Source organism: Bombus bifarius, unplaced genomic scaffold, assembly GCF_011952205.1.
Source record: "Bombus bifarius isolate JDL3187 unplaced genomic scaffold, Bbif_JDL3187 scf7180000007970, whole genome shotgun sequence".
Lineage (NCBI taxonomy): Eukaryota > Metazoa > Arthropoda > Insecta > Hymenoptera > Apidae > Bombus > Bombus bifarius.
This window is the reverse complement of record NW_022884356.1, coordinates 7,232,545-7,252,518: the sequence shown is the minus strand read 5'-3', so window position 1 is coordinate 7,252,518 and position 19,974 is coordinate 7,232,545. Positions and strand designations below refer to the sequence as shown.

The 19,974-nt window shown below is 35.9% G+C and overlaps 1 protein-coding gene across 2 annotated transcripts in view; it reads left to right on the top strand.

The window, feature by feature from the left end:
- LOC117212088 (hemicentin-2-like) overlaps positions 1 to 19,974 on the top strand; it is a 210,192-nt gene that overhangs the window by 156,082 nt on the left and 34,136 nt on the right. For both annotated transcript variants that reach the window (XM_033456586.1, XM_033456578.1), the window contains 3 exons: positions 12,027 to 12,178; positions 16,246 to 16,521; positions 16,979 to 17,138. In XM_033456586.1, coding sequence (XP_033312477.1) covers positions 12,027 to 12,178; positions 16,246 to 16,521; positions 16,979 to 17,138 — 588 coding nt within the window. The remainder of the gene's footprint in view (positions 1 to 12,026; positions 12,179 to 16,245; positions 16,522 to 16,978; positions 17,139 to 19,974) is intronic.

Below are 19,974 nucleotides of genomic sequence, written 5' to 3'. Positions count from 1 at the left end.
GATAAGTAGAAATTTCTTTCATCCGCTAAATATGTACATATTCTGACAAGTTATCTTGGATATTTTATACATTTTTTTTATATTATGAGAATCGTAGGTATTTTTGGCAACTTTAGATTTTTCGTAAACACATGAAAAAACTGCGATCTAGACTCTATCATTTTAAGAAAATTATCAGGAAATTACGATCTAGTGCATTGTGACACGTGAAATTAATCAATTACGTATTTCTAAGAAGATAATCTTCATCTAATGTTGATACGTATCGTAATAAATAATAGTTTTTTCCGTTCAGGAATATAATATATCCAATTTTTATGAAAATTAGTATGTTTTAAATTAATATACGGTGATAAAGCACTTTTGAAAACTATATATATGTAAGTTTAAACCAATTATAAATATATTTTATGTCTTATTAACGTTGAAATTTCAATTTTATATAGAATAATTAAATGTTATTACGGAACAAAATACAAGTTCAAATGAAATGCAGAACCCGAAGGTAATCTGTTGTTTTTGAATTTTTATTTCCCATTTAATTTACTATAAATAATTTAATACAACTTAATATAAAAAGTTCCAATTTAGTTAAAATCAATATTTTTGTAAAAACGTCTGGCATTTAATTTTTGACCAATCGCCACCATTTTACTATAGAAGCTTCGCGTAATCGATGAAAATTCTCCAACACAATTTATATCGTGTTCCTTTATTACAATATTTGCACATACCAATAATAAATAGGTACACGGCTGCATATTGGGATACTGCGAATTTCGCTGATAAATTACCGGATATTATAATCAGAGGAATTGAATTTCTCCAACTGTAGGAAACGCGCGTAGGAATCAATTATCTCGTTTCACAGAGAGACCAATCCCCTAAATTCCTAATTGACAAGCGTTGCCTGCGCCGCGTAAGAGCTGATGGAGGTCGGCCGAGCTGCCGTTTGATTAATTCGTATCAAAGAACGGTTGTAAATAAATTTAGACGTACGAACACGGCCTGCTTGCGGTTAGCCGATTTCGACAGTGGCGCGCGATGGTATAGGAAAATACACATAACCAGCTATAATTTCATATATATCCCCCCCCCCCCCCTGAGGTGATAGCTATTAATTCGAAGCATTGCCAGCCCGTAGCAAGTTTCATTCAACAGTACAAATAATAATAAGCATTCCTGTTTCTGGTACCGGTTGGTTTACCGCCAATAAATTCTCTTTTAATTGTTCAGCCCGCATTAACGTTACCGATTCGATTGCCAATTAAATGTCCTTAAGCGATACGGTGTTCGATGGCCAAGCAACTTTGCTTTTTCGCGAATCCTTTCGCTTCTTCTATGTACTTCGATTTTCTTCCTTCCTTTCTAGAAATGTTCCCGGAGAACTTTATCGTTTTTCATTAAAGTAGCCCCGGGTCAATCTCGCCGTTTTTCGCCTCTGTGACCAAGTTCGAATTTCGTTCAATGACGGAGTTGGTGTTCGAACGTTTTTCATCTTTTATGGCTTTAACGTTATATATGATGGTCGTTAATACAGAAAATAGGAAGAACGATAAATTACTAGATAATTGATAATTCGTGCGATTAAAATCTGTTTGATAGCCCAAGTGAAATATTTTTGCGAAAGAAACTACAGCGTTGATTTATTTTGGTAATTTGTGATTTCTTTCTTGGTATCTTGACCCATTTCAGACTAATTGGCCTATAGACTCTGAAGTAACTTTTGGAAAAACCAGGTTGTTCTAATTTTCATTTGTTGGGATTAAGATCCTATTATAAACGTGACTGATATACGATCTATTTAATTATAGTCATTGTTAAAAGAGAAATTCGTCTCAAAAGGGACGAATATGATATTTTAATAAGCGTTATAGTATTATTAGTGACCTTAATGCTTCAGTCGCAAATATTTTTACTTTCTAAAGAAATATATATAGTGAAAACGTTCTTATCCTTTTCTTAGTCCTCGTATTTGAATCTTGCGGTAGACTATTATGAATTAATCAGAAGTTTCGTTCTCGTGGAGAAACTAAAGATAAACATGCAGACGTACATCACTGTACAATCATAGATATTTGTATCCTATGACTAGTTGATTTCTAAGAAAACCTGTATAATACGTAGAAGGGAAAGTAGAACTATGAACGCCTATAACAAGAAATAACTGTCAATTATCTACATATCATAGCAAAATCAATTTCATAGCAAAAGTATCAACAGTTGGAAAGAATTTATGCCAATTATTAAAGAAAACTTATTTTACTAACATAATTTATTACATTAGTACAATAAGCCTGCATAATTGCATAACCTTCAATCAGTTCCATTAATATCTGAAACATAAAATTTGAATTAATTCAATGCGTAAGTGGTTTATTTATTATATAAATAATAGATTCTATTTTATTATATTGTTCATTTATTATTTCTGTAATTCAAGTAGTTTCACGTGATACATCAAATAATTTACACGATACTTGATTACTTAACAATTAGGAGCATGAATTTCAAAGTTGATTACAAATTATTGTAACATTTACAATCATAGTACATATGTATATCTGTATCGTATATATATACTATATATAATATCATAGAGTATCATATTTTGTTTTAGACTGTGCATTGTTACTGCAAGCATTAGATTTAATATTTAATTGTATTTATTAAAAGAGAGTTATGTGTCAGTAAAAGCGAAAAAGTGATATCTCCCAAATTAATTGCCAATACAAGTTGTCAGTTGTTAACCATTTCGTTCCGTTTAACACGGAACCTAACAAAATGTTGGTTGTTTAATCTGTTAATCGTATCCGCCATAATCAACGAAACGTAAAATTGTAAATATATTTCACGAGAAGTACGTAAATAGATACGTTGAGCGTCAATTGGATTGTGGGAATTCAACAACTAATTCTCTTTTAATATCTAAATTCCTGCAATTTACAAAATGTTATGTCAATGAAGGATTAAAGGCCAATACAAACGGCCATTGTATTATCGATATGTATCGCTACTCTGATTATCGCTAATTCATATCTCATTGATCTGAATGCTCACTAAACGCGTGCTCGTACGCGACTATCCGTGACGATGCAGATGCACGGTTGTAGTCGGTCGCAATATTTACTCGAACGCGGTGATGCACGTCAAAACTGTTCACGGGATGATAATTAATAATGGACTCAGCGCGATGCGCAGTCGCGTCCCTCTTTTCGCCGACTTATTCCGATTGTCTGTGAGAAATTATCGTGCTACCGTTTGTATCGTGAAACGCAATCTTCTGTGAAATTCTCGCCAAATTTTATGCGACTTTAAATTTCCTTTAAATTCTGGTTACTTTCAGATTGCAGCCGATCGACTTGCTTCTTTCATTTCTTCCAATCGACAATGGTGCTTTTTAAGCATATTTAGATTCACTGTTATGATTCATATCGTATACTAATAATTGTAACTAACTTCTTGAGTCTTTAGTAGAAAAGTAAAGAAAGTTCAAAAATAAAATATTATGCGGCCTTGATACGTCGTTTTCTAAACGTGAATTTATTCATGGTATGTTACATGTTCTGACATGCAATAGGCTATAAACAGACTGCAGATGTTTATGCGGGTATAGTATATCAAAAATGCAAAATGTAGGTAAAGGATGTTGTCGAATACGTCGAGAAAAAGATTACACGTACATCTGTCTACATATTAATCGTTGTATTATGTCAAAAACTCATGTGTATGTATATGCAGAAATGCAATTTGATAGGCGTGCAACAAGCGTATTGTCGATTCTTAGAGAATTATTCGAATAGAAAACGACAACGTAGCGCCGTGATAAACAGGCGTGGGGACATTAAGTTACATTGTGTAGCGTCAACTACACAGGTGTTAACTCACGATTTCGATAGTTAGCGTACATCTATGTAAACGATGGACGTGCACCAGTGGTCAATAGAACGTGCGTCGTGTGACCGAAGCTTACACACTCAGATTAACGATAATAGCACAAGGTGAACTTAGTCGTGAACTTATTAGAGCAGTGCGCTACACGTAATTACGTGCGATAAAGATGCGAATACACTTAACGTTTCCTGCTGTTCGTCCTAATTTTTTAATTTGTACGTTGTTGTATTTAAAGTTTAGACCGTGCGTGTTGCGTTTTATGTGGAACATTGTTTCCTTGGAAATTTAATGCATATGTAGTTGAGTTTCCTTGAATTTTCTTCGTGCTATTTTACCGACAACATTGAATACTTTCCTTTGTAGATTTTCTGATAAAAATATAGAATTTGAATAGGTAATATAGAATTCTTGGAACATAAAAATTGCGAATTTTGTAGCTTCTGTTTCAAATGTTTCATATTTTCTTTAAAACAGTCATGGATGAAATTTCTAAAGCAGAAAGAAATCTATTGCATGAAATTTCTAAAGCAGAAAGAGATCTATTAGCTGAAATTTCACCTATGCCAGTGCATCTGTAATGGCTCTGTTCTGATATTATGCATTTTGAAACCCAAAGCTCTATACAATTTTTAGAATGTTAAGTAAGTCTTAAAAATATTATAGTAGTATACTATACAATATTGGTAGCATATAACAGACAGTATATCTGAATTAAAGTTGAAGAGAACTGTAATATTTTTTGCAAAATGAAAGAAACCGAAATTATCATATACAAATCATTTTATAACGAAAAAGTTCGCTGCAAAGGTGTAAGCAAAAAATATAAGAACGTAATAAATTCGTTTGATAAATCTGGATTGATTATCATGTATAGATGTACCTACGCGTGAAAACAGTAACGAGTGTACTGTTTTACACCGTTCGTATTAACTGTCTCAATTGTAAAAGTAAAGAGATTCTCAAATGAAGCGATACGAAAAATCATAGAAAAGTACGAATCAAACCTTTCGTTTGACATTGTAAAACAATTCGAAGAATCATTCGGAGCAGATTTTCTCCGTAATTGATGGCAAAAAGTACAGTCGATTCTCTTCTGCTTCTTAAAAGGCAGGAAGGCGTGATCACGATGCAACAACACGCGATGCTTCGTGCACCAAACGATACAGCCTTTGATTTCAGCTATGCCATTCTTATCGATGCTTGATACATGTTCCTGACATGTCTCGCACGAAACGAACTTTTGCGATTCTTGTCCACGATTTTTCAAACATCGCGGTCTAATTGAAAGTTGAAATTGTCGCACTCTCCATTAATTTAACTCGTGATTTTATTTTTATCTCGTCATTTTGTTCTCTTTTTAAAATACGATAATTATTTGGTTAAAATAAATCGTCATATTGTCAGAATTCTCGTGTATGTTATTAACCTTAATTTTTTAACCTCTTGTCTTACGATCTTTTCAGCATTAAAGCGTTTCAGCGTTTGTTATTGTCATACTGTATCGAATGCAAAATATTGAAATTAATTTTTGTTTATAAATATTTCATCTGACAAATGAAAACAAAATGTAGGGTTTAGGCTAATCTCTGTTACAAAAAAATGTCCCTTTATCGAATCAGAACAGTTTGTGGAATAAATGGTGTTATAATTTGGCAAGTAGAGTAACCTTAAAAGAGTCAGCCGACATCGTAAACACGTAGAAAGCTTCCAATGAAATATCATTGACTATGCCAATCATACAAATTGTAATCTACTCAAAACATTAAAAAACGAAATTACTAATTAATTATATTTAATAGTATTAGTACTAAACAATTATTTATTATATCATGGTAATACGAAAATATCTTACAAACAGAGAAGTAAATTAATTTCAATTTTAATTTTTTCCAGTAAATTAGCACAAAAATTATCTGAGGATATTAAAACACTACTCATAATGCTCGTAAGATGAAAGCCTTTGAATCCTTACGACTTCTACACACTCTTCAGTACACACATTCATTCTGCTACTCATTCGATTTGAATCTCATTTAAATTCCTTTATTCATTCTTCTGTTTATTCATCAATCCTACCACTTATTCATCTTTTCAAATTGGTTTTACTCAAAAGGCAATATTATTCAAATTAGAAATAATCTTTAATTACAATCTTTATATTTTTTTCCTGTAACTGGATTCTCTTTATTTTTAACTTTTTATATAATCCACGATAATCAATAGACATAACGAGGAATCGTATTATTAATGATATAACAATAAGTATTTTAATTTACAAAATCCTATAGACATGAAAGTGTACCAGTAAGCTGAATGAACTTGGCGCCCCCAAATGCGAGTTTTTACCAAACCAAACAACATTCGCTTGTCCACATTTATTCAAGAAACATTTTCGTTTGTCTTCCCTTCAAAACGATGTTATCACCAAATTTGAAAAAAAGTGGCATGGATTTGATATCCCCAAATGCGAGCTTTTACAAAAACCAAGCTGCATTCGGTTGTTCACAATTTTTTTACGTTTGTCCATCCAGAATTTTCGTTCGTCCACCCTCGAAAAAGAAGTTATCATCAAATGAAAATTTCAAACAATTTGTAATCAGCGCCCCGTGAACTTTTTCGTTGACTTTCAAGTGAGATATGTTTGTTCACCCAGAATTTTTGTTTGTCCGCCATTTATAAAAAAAAGTTATTGCTAAATGAAAATTTAAAAGGACTGGTACATTTTTGGGGCGGAAAGACAAACGAAAATTTTGGTTGGGTGAATGTGGGCATATCGTGGACAAACGAATGTCGTTTGGTTTTTGTAAAAATTCGCATTTGGGGATGTTAACTGCACCCAACTGTAGTAGCAATGCCATGTCTTAACAATTGCTAAAAACAGACGAGATTATCGAAAATTTCAGACACTACCTCTTCTTTGATCACTTATCATCTCATAAGGCTCCGTTTTGATCTGAAAGTGAAAATATAGAAGACAAAAATTCGCATTGCAACTTGTTATCTTAAGATACATATGTTTCTGATTGACTATAACTTTCAATTTTATATGACATGTCTTTCTGGTTTTATATCTGTAATTTCTCACAATGTATCATTCTATCTAGTTGTTTAACTGTCATTGTAATTTTATTCCCGGCTGGTACAATGAATTTCTATGACATACTCTCGTGTAGGTGGTGTTTCCTAAGAACGTCAACGTTAATGAGTTAACATAACTATAGCCGTTCATTATCGATTTGAAGTATAACAAAATGTTGTAGTTTAGAAAATTGTAACGAGTTATAATCGTTACAGTACAACATCTCGTGTGAACACGCGATAGTGACACGTAACATCTCGATCGTGGTACATAATCTTCATTGTGTTATCGATAACCATCGATGCATAAACTGCCACGGGAACAAGACAATCTCGTTTCTTCTTTCCTCCCTCACAAGCTACAGAAAAGTTCGTTTGGTATCCAAAAATTGAATGTTTCGAGAAACGAAAAGCTTTATAAACGCGAACGTATGTATCCGTTGGTGAGTGAAAGGAGAATGGGGGTTGGTCGAGCGACGAGAAGGATCGCCATCGCACATAGGGTAACAGCGAAGCCACGAAACGGAACGGAGGAACCAATTTCAGAGAAGTGGCTACCGGCTAATGGCAATTAGGGGTTGTACGAGTGGCTGGTTGCGGCAGCGCATAAGCGTGCGCTGGAATTTACGAGGCAGACCGCGCGATGGGCAACGTGGTATTATAGATCGTGCTAGATACAACTGGCCTTTTGTTTTCAGTCTCGATCGTTATTAAATTTCTACCGATGAACGGTCAGTAAAATGTAACTAGTCGGTGGTATAGGCTTTGTGGAATATAAGACGAGAAAGAATACGCGAACGGACATGCAACGTTATTCTGCCCTTTCTTTAATTTTGTAAATTTAATAATAATTTTGCCAACTCAAATTGTTAGTTTCTTGTAATATTTTGACGAGTTGTTTCATAATATCAAGACACTGTCGTATATATATGTCGGGTTCTCATTATGATTAGGGTTAGGGGCGTGAAACGAATCTTCATTTGGATTATACATTGTCGTTATACAATAGAGAAGACATTGACTAGTTGACTAGCAAATATGATTATTAGTACAAGTGTGGATATTGCAGAATTGACAAGTAACCCCGGTGATTAGACACTAATGACAATGGTCTTAGGGTAGAAAACGAATCCACGGTCGACGGGATAACAAATGTACTTTCTTCCAAAGTCTAAGTTGGACTCGATTTACTTGTCTACGATACAAGTATTACTAAACTAGCTCTCTGTTAAAACGTAAAATATTCAGCGAGCGTAAAGACGCTATGTAACTCGCTAGTGAAACCTCACGAGAGAATGACTTTCCGTCGCGATGATGCTGCAGAGGAAAACTATGATGGAGTCTGTCTAAGGACACGAGATCATCGAATTGAATGACGACAGTTGCTTAATTACGGCTATGATTAGAATCTAGATTATAATGTTAGGGAATTTTGCCAAAGTTCCAAAGGGGAGGCTTCGGTGTCCTTTCATCTCCGACATATATATATATGTAGTATCGTGGAAAAGGGCCTAAGAAACATCGAGTTAACCATAAGCAATGTCGCGAGAGCTAGATAGTTTTGTAGAAACGTGACCCTTGCAACGAGCGTCTGCGGAACACGTGCGTGGTGGGCCTAAGAAAAGACAAAGGGATGCTAGAACGGTCAGAGGGTCAGTTGAGAAGCGACAGTGCGTCGGTTGAGAAGACACAGAGTGTGAGTTGAGAAGCGACAGTATCGGTGGAGACGTCAGTTGAGAAGTCGCAGAGTGTGAGTTGAGAAGTCGGAGAGAGTCAGTGGAAAAGCCACAGAGTGTGAGTGAAGGAGCCGGAGAGTATGAATCGGGAAGTTGAGAACCGAGTATGATAATAAGACGTACGACGATATAGTAATCAGTTTTTTGTATTGAGTATCGCTTGTTAAACTAAACTTAACTCCAAATAAAACATCATTACTTGTCCCTACTCAAAGGCCCATATAAGTTACCACGTATATCTTGATGTGAAATTTTAGTTAATTCGATAGAACAGATGTATGACATTTTCGTTGCTAACCGTATTCGTAGATCACATTCGATAACACGTTAAAGTGGTGAAACAATTATCGTAAACAGAATGTTGCATCGACTCGTTGGCGTTACACATGCCTTATTCTGCGTGATTAAGGCGATCCAATATTGCATGCAATAATTGCAATCAATAGACGTTCCAAGATTTATCGCTGATGGAAATGGACAAGCGGTACATATATGCATTTACCGTGACAGATGTATACGTTCGAACCTATGAATTTCCGTAGTCAACGCACAAGCGACGACGTTAATAGGAAATTCAATATTCTCTATCGTTCATCCTGCAAAATTGCTCGATATAAGTAGCCGCTGATAATTGCAATGAAACGTTTGCATATGTTATACAACCAATACGTAGCAGCGTGCTGTATATTTAACGAAGAACAAACACTTCTAGCATTATACGTGCTTTAAAATATGTTTATGCGTTATATAACATTGAAATTAAATTTCCAATTATAAAGTTGTTAATAAATTTTGCCTAAAGGCAGCATGATCGGGTATATGTAATTACAAACAATTGAATAGCAAGAATTACAGAATTCGTTAAATATTTGATTCTCATCTGCGACAAATATTGACTGTAAAGATGAGTAGCTGTATTACTAAAAACTCCGTGTACGAAAATTGCTATCACTTTTCAAAGTGAGTTATGAAATTTAATATTCCAGACGTAAAACTTGTTACGGAGATTAAAACTGAGAAAGTTTTCAACCCTCTAGACCAACTACTTTAATAATTAAACTTAAGTGATTGAATAGGTTTAAGAGTACGATACGAACGGATGATACTCTTAATTCTAAGTAAGAATATCATAATTTACGTACTTGAGACGTATGATTAACTCTCTGTAATTGAAACTTTATTTCCTTGAATACTTTCGCATTAATTCGTTTCAGTTCGTTTTAATTTAAAGCCCGGAAATTGGCAAGAAAATCGTTTAATTTCAATAGACCGGAAAACACAGGGGTTGTTGACATAACCAAGAAATTAAATAATTGAGATTTACCGCAGTACCATGCCGTCGGCATTTTAAGAGGTTCTTTCGACATGTAAGACGCCCTTCTTCGTGCCTCTCTCGCTCGTTTACGCGGCAATAAACGCCTTGAAAGATTCTCCTTAACCCTAAGCAACGTAATATTTCCGCGAAACACGTGCGGCTTATACGTTTCTATTCCGTTTCTGTAATTTCGAAGACGCTATTTCTGAAGTTGCCTCGTTCCAGCTACTTGGTATAATTTATCGTTTACTTATCGGTAAAAGTACAATGCTTCGGCACTTTTCTGACATATATATACAGTGAATTATAAAAATATTGAAACAACTATTGTACAGACCTTAATAGTAATTCGTACACTATTGGCAAATTCAAACATTTTCACTAATAATCGACCAAAACCTTCAAAATATATTTATGTACAGCAATGTACAGCGAGTCGTTAGCGCAACGATGTAAAACATTTTCGACGATCGAGTTGAATATGAACTTGTTACATGGAGTTTAAGAAAGGCCTGTCTCTATTTGCTAAACAGAATTAGACATTCTTGTCTTATCGTTCCCTTGGATTCGTTCACATTATCTCGACGCGTGGAGCACCACGAAAATGGGACGACAGGACAGGACGCTTCGTCGGAATAATTTGCAGTTTTCACGAACGACAGAGCCAAGAGGATAAGTTCGGAAAGTGGCAGCGCTCGCATAAGTTGGTTAAAGTTAAGTTGTTCAGGGAGAAAATTTGTTTTTGCAACTAGGTGAGAGTTGATTATATAACGTGCTTTAGAACAAACTATGTCTAGTTAAGAATCTTCTCGCGAAATTTTAATTCCTTCTTACTTATTTCGTTGCATGTTTATCGTGTCGTTATTCGCGTTAAATTATGCTGATATCGCATCCAATGCTATCTTGTTTTTGCGAGTTTTAATAGTTAGAAGATTTGAATTATATTAATATGTTCTTTGTGTACTTACACTCGTATACAACGCAAATGCAAATTGACTTGTAGTTTTATAGTATACGTACAAGGACTTGGATACAGAACGAAAATTATAAATATTTTTAGGAAAGTTATTTAAAAAGATCTTTGGAAAGCTTAGCACGAAATTAAAAAAAAAATCAGAAAATTTAGAGATACGGGATACAGAAAATTATTGAAATATACTGGAAAATTAGTATCTAGAAGGATACAACTGTTCTAGAGAGGATGTTACGTCGTGCATATCTTAGTCACATATTTTAGGCAGATTTTTGTTCGTTGCGAATTCTAACTATGTAAAATTATTAAGTGAAAAGAGGAGTAGCGTATTACAAACATTATATTTGTATAACAGCGCAAATCGAGCACTCAATGTTTGAAGTTTCTTGTAAAGAAGTGAAAACAGAGTAGAAACAGAAATTGCTCGCTATCAGTTTCGATCCTTTATACAACTTAACAAAGTTACAGGAAAATTTCAGTTTTAGAGGAAAGAAAGTTTTCCTGCTAGCTTGGAAGAAATTCAACGATGCATCGAAATTCATATTCAACGTTTTTAGAACGACGACTACTTCTCAAACAGAAACTAAGGAATGCAAAAGTTGCGTCGTATTTAGAAAAAGTTATTGAAAGTTATTAACATTGAAATTAATATACTTCAGCTATATATACGCTTAAAAAGTTCGTGTAGTAAGTGGTCAAGTATTTTCGCGAGCTACTGTATTTGAAATCAAATGAAAAAGATGTTTTTGTCGTACAATCGGTCGACATCGTATCGAATTTTAAAACTACTTTGTTACAAAAGATAGGAAATGCGATTTATCATTTGTTTCATCTATGAGCTTCGATTTAAAACTGTATAAAACAACTTGTTATTACGTATTCGACGATATCGAAGCTTTACGCGATGCGTTGTTCCTCGATGAATTTTATATAACATTTTCTTGTGTTTAATAAACCAGGCTCTTCTTTTTTGAAATCTGCTTTTTATCGATCTTATGCAAAAACCGACATTTTGTATCTTTTATTTCAGTAAAGCCACTGGTCGTGCAGATTTTGACGAAGGAGCCTCGAGTTTCCGCTGACAAGAACTACGATGTGGAGTGCAGGACAAGTGGTTCTAGACCAGAAGCAGTAATTACTTGGTGGAAGGCGGAAAAGCAGATTAAGAAAATGGCGCAAAATGTAAGCTTTGTCGAGGATAAATACCTAACAATTTCCACAAACGTCGATGTGAAAGCGTACATTTATTTCGTAACGGATTTATTATGAAAATACTGTTCGCGTTACAATGGAAATTGCCTCGTTCTCTATTCACGATGTAATTTTATCGTTCGAACGACTGGATTACAATGCCTAAAGAGAAAGCATGCATCGATGTTGGAAACAATGTGTAATATAATTCGTGATAATTAAAAACGTTCCGCTACCGATAATTGGAATTTTGCAAAATCCAATAGTCCGCTCCGTTCTGTTTTCAGTATAATTTCTCTCGCTCAATATTCTGTTTCCAACCTTACTATTCTCTCGATGAATGCCGTAAAATTTCTTATCTCCTTTTCTAAAACTGCTCGAGTTTTGTACGATAAGCAATGAAAATGAAATTCTTCCATTGATACGAATTCAAATATTTCTTACTGTAATTATATAATACAAATATGTCGGTTTGTCTACGTTTACATCGGACATTTAATATATTACTTGTCACATGGCATACTTTCATTTCAGTATCACTCCGTCATTTTCTAGATACGCGCTTCTATAAACTCTCATGTCAATTGTAACTGTTCGAGGAATATGTAAGCGACTTTCGTTGCCTTCTGTTAGACTTTATGCTTCTATAACCACTTGATACGCGAAAAATCCCCAATTCCGTATATTCGCTACAATTTCTCTGGTGCTGTATAAAACGTTTTCACTGATTTTAGACGGTATTGGCGTCGTTTTAGAAACAAGCTTCGAGCTTCGACAGCATCTACGATGCAAATTGAAGAGAAAAGTAAGGAACACGGAAGGAAAACCGCGAGCTTTACAGAATCAGCAAATCGCAAAAGTCGCCAATCGAATCGACCACGTTAGCGTTTCGAGTTGTGGAAGTTACGCATGTGTCAGCGAGGTTCGTGACGCGATTTTAAGGAGAATTCTGGAAATCGATGCGCCACGAGTTTCTCCAGTTCGCAACGACTCATCGGGAAGTTGGCGCAATGAAGTTATTCCGTTTTTCCAACAAGCGGTCTGCTTCTTTTTTCGTTTCGATCCTGAGTCGACTCGACACCTTCCCCGCTACTGACGAGATAGAACTTCAAATCCACTGGATACTCCCTTTCCATTCCCTTCTTCTTCTACCACTCCTTCCACGCCCCTCGATAAATTACCGAAGACTTTACTTTCATTTCTTATTTGCAACGGGGCTGTTTCTCCTTCGTAATCGTACAATTTAAAAACCGAATTTACTTTTCCTGTGTTTCGAAACGGAAATTCTTCGCTTTTCGAAACTTTTCTACAGTCTGGATTATGCTACATTATCGCGGAGAAAATATGAGTAGAAAAAGAAGTGGCAGGAAGCAAATCTTTGTGTCATGAACAAATCCGATGATCCCGTGCGCTAGACACACCCATCGCTAGCTTCCCTCCGACACAGCATCGTCACTGTACTTTACTTATTCTTCAACGTTAGAATAGTCAACAAGTCATCAACGGGTTACTCTCCTTAAATCAATCATTTACTTAACGTATACATACTCAACAGTGTACCTCATAAGCGTTGGAAATATAAACCTTATAACCCTGTTAATCGCAGCGTTATACTATCTTAACCACCCCTATTATCTTAACGGAAATCAGGGAATCGATCAACTCGTGGTGTCGATTATTATAATCGTAACGGGAATTTACGACTCCCGTTGACGTGTTTCCTCGCGATTGCGTCTCCTCGCGATTGGTCGAAAATACACTTTGCTTAGGTTTTATTTTTCTAATTATGTTCATAAAGATATAGACTAAATTACAATTTAGTAGTTATAAAAATAAAATAAAAGCGTAATTCGAAGTTTTTTAGTTTATTTGAAACGATATAGTAGAGTAAAAAATATGAGAGCTCTGTTCGTCCTGCATGGTGTAGGTATCACAAGTTTCTACTGCTTTTAATATAATACCTAATTATCTTTGATGTTTTAAAATGTTATATGCCTTATCTGATATTCTCTCGCATTAAATTATGCTAGCCGCTCCTTATGTTATTTATAACCACGTTATGTCATGTCCATCGGGTATACACATTTGCATTTATGTCCATTGCAACCATGCGTTTTAGTTTTATTACATACAGACGCATGCAACGTTTAAGAAAATAGTCTTCTTAAAAAGATGTCTAAGAAATCGCATCTATAAGGTAGAATATTATCGAAAGCTAAGAAGAAATAACACTAAATTCACTGTTCGTCACTAAAACACTAAAATTACCGTTCGTTGGCAATGATTCTTGCAAAATTCCCAGTCGATTACTCAAGCGTTGACGTATGCCTAGTTACACTGACAGAATAGAGTATTTCATTTCTTCCTTACTTCGATCATGTACAAAAGAACGGAATAGACAAATTGCGTAGTTCCATAACCCGATCGAAGCGTCAGCTGTTGACGACTGAAAGCGTTATGAAGCGAGGGAAAGCCGCGAAAGATCTGATTTATTTTGCATCATTCACGGAAGAGATAGCCTCAATTTCTGCGCGGATAAGTTTCGCGTTCGCGCGTATCCGGCATAGCGGTCGCACCATCGTAGCCTGCGCACACTATCCTCCCTGCAAGATATATCGACGCTGGTGCTCGACTATCCGCAGAATTTTATCGAGAAATTCGATCGCTCCGCAACGAGGCGAAGCGAACCGAGTCTGTGCGGTTCGTAGCTTACGCTGGAAAAATGAGAGACGAACCGTCAACGTTGAGCGAGCGAGACGAAAAATCAGTGAAATAAACGGATAATGGCGTTGCTGGTCAGAAAGGGTTGGAAAAAGAAAAACAGCAAAAGAGAAAAAGAGAGAGAGACAGAGAGACAGAGAGAAGAAGCGTGGTGGTAGCTCGCGAAGCGACATTCATCCTGACGAACTGTTAGTTCCATTCATCGTGCTCGCGATACTCATGCGGAATGCGTGGCTTTTCTCGATACGTATGCCTCGTGGCGCTATCATTAAAATGACATCGTGGAAACGGAAGGTTACGCGGCGCGTTATAAGAGAAACAGAAAGATGAAATCCAGCCAGGAGACAGTCATCGACCTGCCACCCATTTGCTATACTAGCCCGTCTGGTCGGGCTACAGTTTCCTCAATTCCACGCGACTGCATCGTAAATTCTGAAAAATCGTTAATCTATTTTTCAGCCCCTGCCCTCCCCTCCGCCTCTTGTCGCCGTGCCCCTTTATTTTCTCATTTCTCTTGCGCGGCAATGCAAGCCACTGTCGAATGGATTTTCATATTAAACCAGTGACAAATCGCTCGGATGCTTTCGTTTACGCAACCGGGCCATTACAGCCTGCGAAATCTGTTTAGCTTTTGATTGTGTAAAATCGGAAACGTTAATCTTTGTTAGATCGAGGGATTAGGGTAAGCGATGGACAGAGGGCAATGAAAAGCATGGAGCGAACGTTGTTCGATAGAAACGATATACGCTTTCGTTACTACGATACTTCTTCGTAACGAATAGCAATCTTTTGAAATTGCTCGTTGGTGTGAAAAAAATATCAAGTAATGCTTACTCTTTTAAAATAAATTTTTTTTTATAACAAAATATAATGAAGATTTAATTTCATACAAATAAGAATAGTTGTCTATATAAGAAATACCTCTTTTAAAGATATTGATAGCAGCACCGATATTTATTCACGGTAACTTTGTTAACTCCATATAAACTTTCAATCATCCGTTTGATCTTTATCTGATATTATCGGTAGCTTTTTTTCTCTCGAAATTCCTCGCTATAAATATCGATCCGAATTACAAAGATAAAAAAAGCTGATATTTCGCTTTTTAAATAAAATCTAAAACGTATGATTTGCATTACCCCCTCCGACAAACGTGATCAAACGTTCAATTTACATCTGAAAATATCGCTTTCAATTCTAATATTTAATTCATCTCATTCCGTATCCTAGAAAAATGATTCATTTTCCGTAATTTATACATCCACCTTCCACTCTATATCAAAACGTTCAATCGTTCTCGCAATTATAACTAGACGTTGGAATATTTTCATTGGCAGTATCCGTTGGAAAATAACGAGAGCCTCAGTGTCCTGAGTTTCGTGCCAAGCATCGACGACGATGGCAAATACTTAACTTGTCGAGCGGAGAATCCCGTTATTTCTGGCAGCGCTTTGGAGGACAAGTGGAGACTGGACGTGCAGTATCAGCCGGTAGTCACTCTGAAAATGGGCAAGACCTTGAATCCCGATGATATCAAAGAGGGCGACGATGTCTACTTCGAGTGCTCAGTCAGGGCTAATCCGAAAGTGTACAAGCTTGCCTGGTTCAAAGACGTAAGTTTCGACATAGCGTATTCATAAATAATACATTTTAAGGGCTTCACGATAAGATGAGCAGCTAGTTGCGTTTCTTTTGATTCTTTAGATTATGATGTATACAACAATTAGAAAATTATTGGATATTTCTCTTAGAAATTTAATTTTAATTTAAATTTAATTATCGTATCTTATATATTAAAATTAACGAAGAGAATAAACGCTGATAATTTTGATGAGAAATAGCGTTAAGTAGATTTATATTTAACAAGATATTTAACAGGAATGGATAATTTTTATTAAAAATGTTTACACACAAAGGTTATGTTTCATCTAGATTTCAAAGATTAATAATTATTCTAAAATAAATACCATAACTCTTGCTGTAAAATAATTTACAAATAATAAGATTTTGTAATGTACATTAATAAAATTTCGCAACTGCCGTTACACGGAATAGAGCTATTTGTTGCAGGGCAAAGAGCTAAAGAACAATGCCACGGCAGGTATCGTCCTCAGTGATCATTCTCTGGTACTTCAGCGTATAACCCGATACTCGGCAGGTGATTATACTTGTCTTGTTGCCAATAGCGAAGGGAAAACTGCCAGTAACCCGGTGACTCTTCAAATAATGTGTGAGTTTACTTATCTCTCACTTTTATTTTCTCGATTCTACAAATAAATTTGCTCTTAAATATATCCATCGTTAACGTGATTGATTAATTTCTTAATGTTACGTACAAAATTTAATCGAACGATACTTTATGATACGTATATTAGAAAATTTTCGAATGCTGTACTATAGAAAAAATTTCTATATAGTTATACACGCATTTTAACAGTTAGTCTTAGAGTATTTTAATCAATTATTCGAATTATATTGCTTCTTGTTAGTAATATAAATAAGAACAAATTATAACGAAATTAAGGTAAACGAGAAGAAATTTTTATCTTGTACTCACAAGGAGGGAAATTAAATTACACTAGTTTTTTATTTCACTTGCTAGAACAAAATTCTATATATACATATATATATATTTTCAAATTCTATTTCTTCGCTGAATACATCTTCTTGCTTCAAATGATTTTTTTTTAATTCTCAGATTATCACGCTCTTTTACACGCTTTAAATAATTTCCTTCGTTCTTAATCTTGGAGTAATCGATCCACGATTGTTTTCGCGAATAAACAAACGCTCCTGTCGCTAACACAATCGGCCAACGAAACTCGGTTGAAACAACGATTCGAAAATTTTAGCCAAACAACGGGCAACACCGTTCTCCTCCCGCGTGAGCACAAAAGCGTTCCATTGGCCTGATCTCAAGCCCTGCTTCCACTCGTTAATCACAAGAACAACGGAAGAGGTCGCGAATAGAATTGCGGCTTGGGCTTGATATTCTCTCGCCAATTCTCTAATTTGCCAGCTCTCGCCTCGGCTGTTCGATAATTACTTAATCGATGGCAAGTAGCGGTCGAATACTGGAATCAGAGACTCGAAAGGACCTTTCCTAGCCTCCGTTAGAGAAAATTGGTGTGAAAGGAAGCGGCAAGAGGAACGTAGGAGACAATAAGGACAGAGGATAAAGATAGGATGAGGATAGGGCGGATAGTTTTCTGTAAAACACACAGCACGAGTTATTCTATTAGAATGGTCGGTAGTGGCGTTGGTAGCCCGGCATATCTGCATCTTGTAAATGACCTAAGAGGGAAGGAAGGACTCCGATGCATATTCAATGTATGTAAAGCATAACTGAATATTCATGTGTGGGTGAACGCAGCCTGGCAATGTGCTAAGCCAGGCCGACGCGACGCGAGACAACAGTGGGGGCGCGCCGAGTTAAAGGAAACCGCGAATTCACCCTAATGTTTTAGGATTTCTCCGTCACTCGCTGCTGTTTCGACCGTTGGCATTGATCCTTGAATCGAGCCGCACGAGAATTTCGAAAATCGAGTTATTTCCGCTGACGAATTTAACTAGCGGTACGCGTTTTATTCGATCTTCTACCTGATCTTTATTCGCTAGTGAAATTACTTAAAGAAATAAAATTGCATATGTAAGTCGATGAAAATAATGACACAGACACGTGATTCAGAGAGCGTTGGGTAAGAGATAACTAAGCACTCGCTACCATCTGTTGTTCGCCATCCGAGGATTAATGTTCTCAAGAAACAGGAAATTCAATTATGAAACACGCGAAAACTATTATCCAGCAGTTTGGTCGCTCAATTTAGAATAAATTAGCCTGTGGATGTTTATGGATTCAAAATTTAAACGTACAATGCGTAAAGACGTATAAAATATCCAAGGTAAAATACCCGTAATAATAATCTTCCTTCATTTCTATTCATAAAATTTGAATTCGCTTAATAATCCTCAGTCTAATAATAACATCTAACATTTTCATTATATTGGTAATCAAATCGTAATATATCACTGCAACGCGTCGCTCTTCATTTGCAATCTGAGCTGGCGAGCCATCCGTTTAAATGAAATTGATTTACCTGATAGTTCGAGAAGTAAATTTCAAATAATATACTGCTCTGCTATACAAAGAAGCTGCAGTACATCCGTAAGACAACATTATACACATCTCGATTAACATCAGGCGACTGGTAATGCGTACTAATCAGGAACTGTGTACTGTGCGTTTCACTCGACAAATGCAGTGCCGGTGATACGTCGAGCATCCAGTATCGTCGACTTCTCGTATTAGTAATTAATTCGGCAGTGCATCAAACGCATCAGATTGAAACCAAGCCGTCTGGTGATCCCGTACTTCCGCCGTAAATCATCTCTCGTGCCATTTGGAATTTCCGTATGCCATGGCCTATTGCAAATACCGATGTCAAGGGAATTTCCTATTAGGCGATCGATCGAACCAGTCGCTAGTTCAGTGGTGTCGAGCTTCTTCTTCCGTTTCACGCGCCAACATCTCTCACATTTGGATATTAAACGCTCCCTCGAGCATCGTCTTCTCTAGACGCTTTCCATATCGGTCGTAATTTCTTCTGCTTGAAAGAACAAATTAAGGAAAGGTTGGATTAGATCCTTTAAAGGATTGTAGGTAATTCCGAGGGAATGACAATTCTGGATAGTTGTTTGTTGCGAATAGCCGAGTTTTGAGTGGTAGAGATACAGCCATATTCATAAGCATCGGGGACCGAAATGATTAATTATCATCTGGATGAAAAATTTATTAAAGCTATTAATCGTTATCTGATTTGGAACTTATACAAAGACTATAGAGATTTAATGTAAATAAATAATAAAGATCTCATCCTTATGTACGACAATTTTCAACTTCTTCTTTACTTATATTAAGTTGTTGCTTCAGTTGATCTGAACATTCAATTCTGGCACTCGTCTTATTAATTTCTCTATCGTATTTGACGTTTCTTTGAAGGATCCACGGGGAAAAGGAAGAATATCAAGTTTCAGCATCTCTCAGAAGGCGGAAATTTATTTTTCAA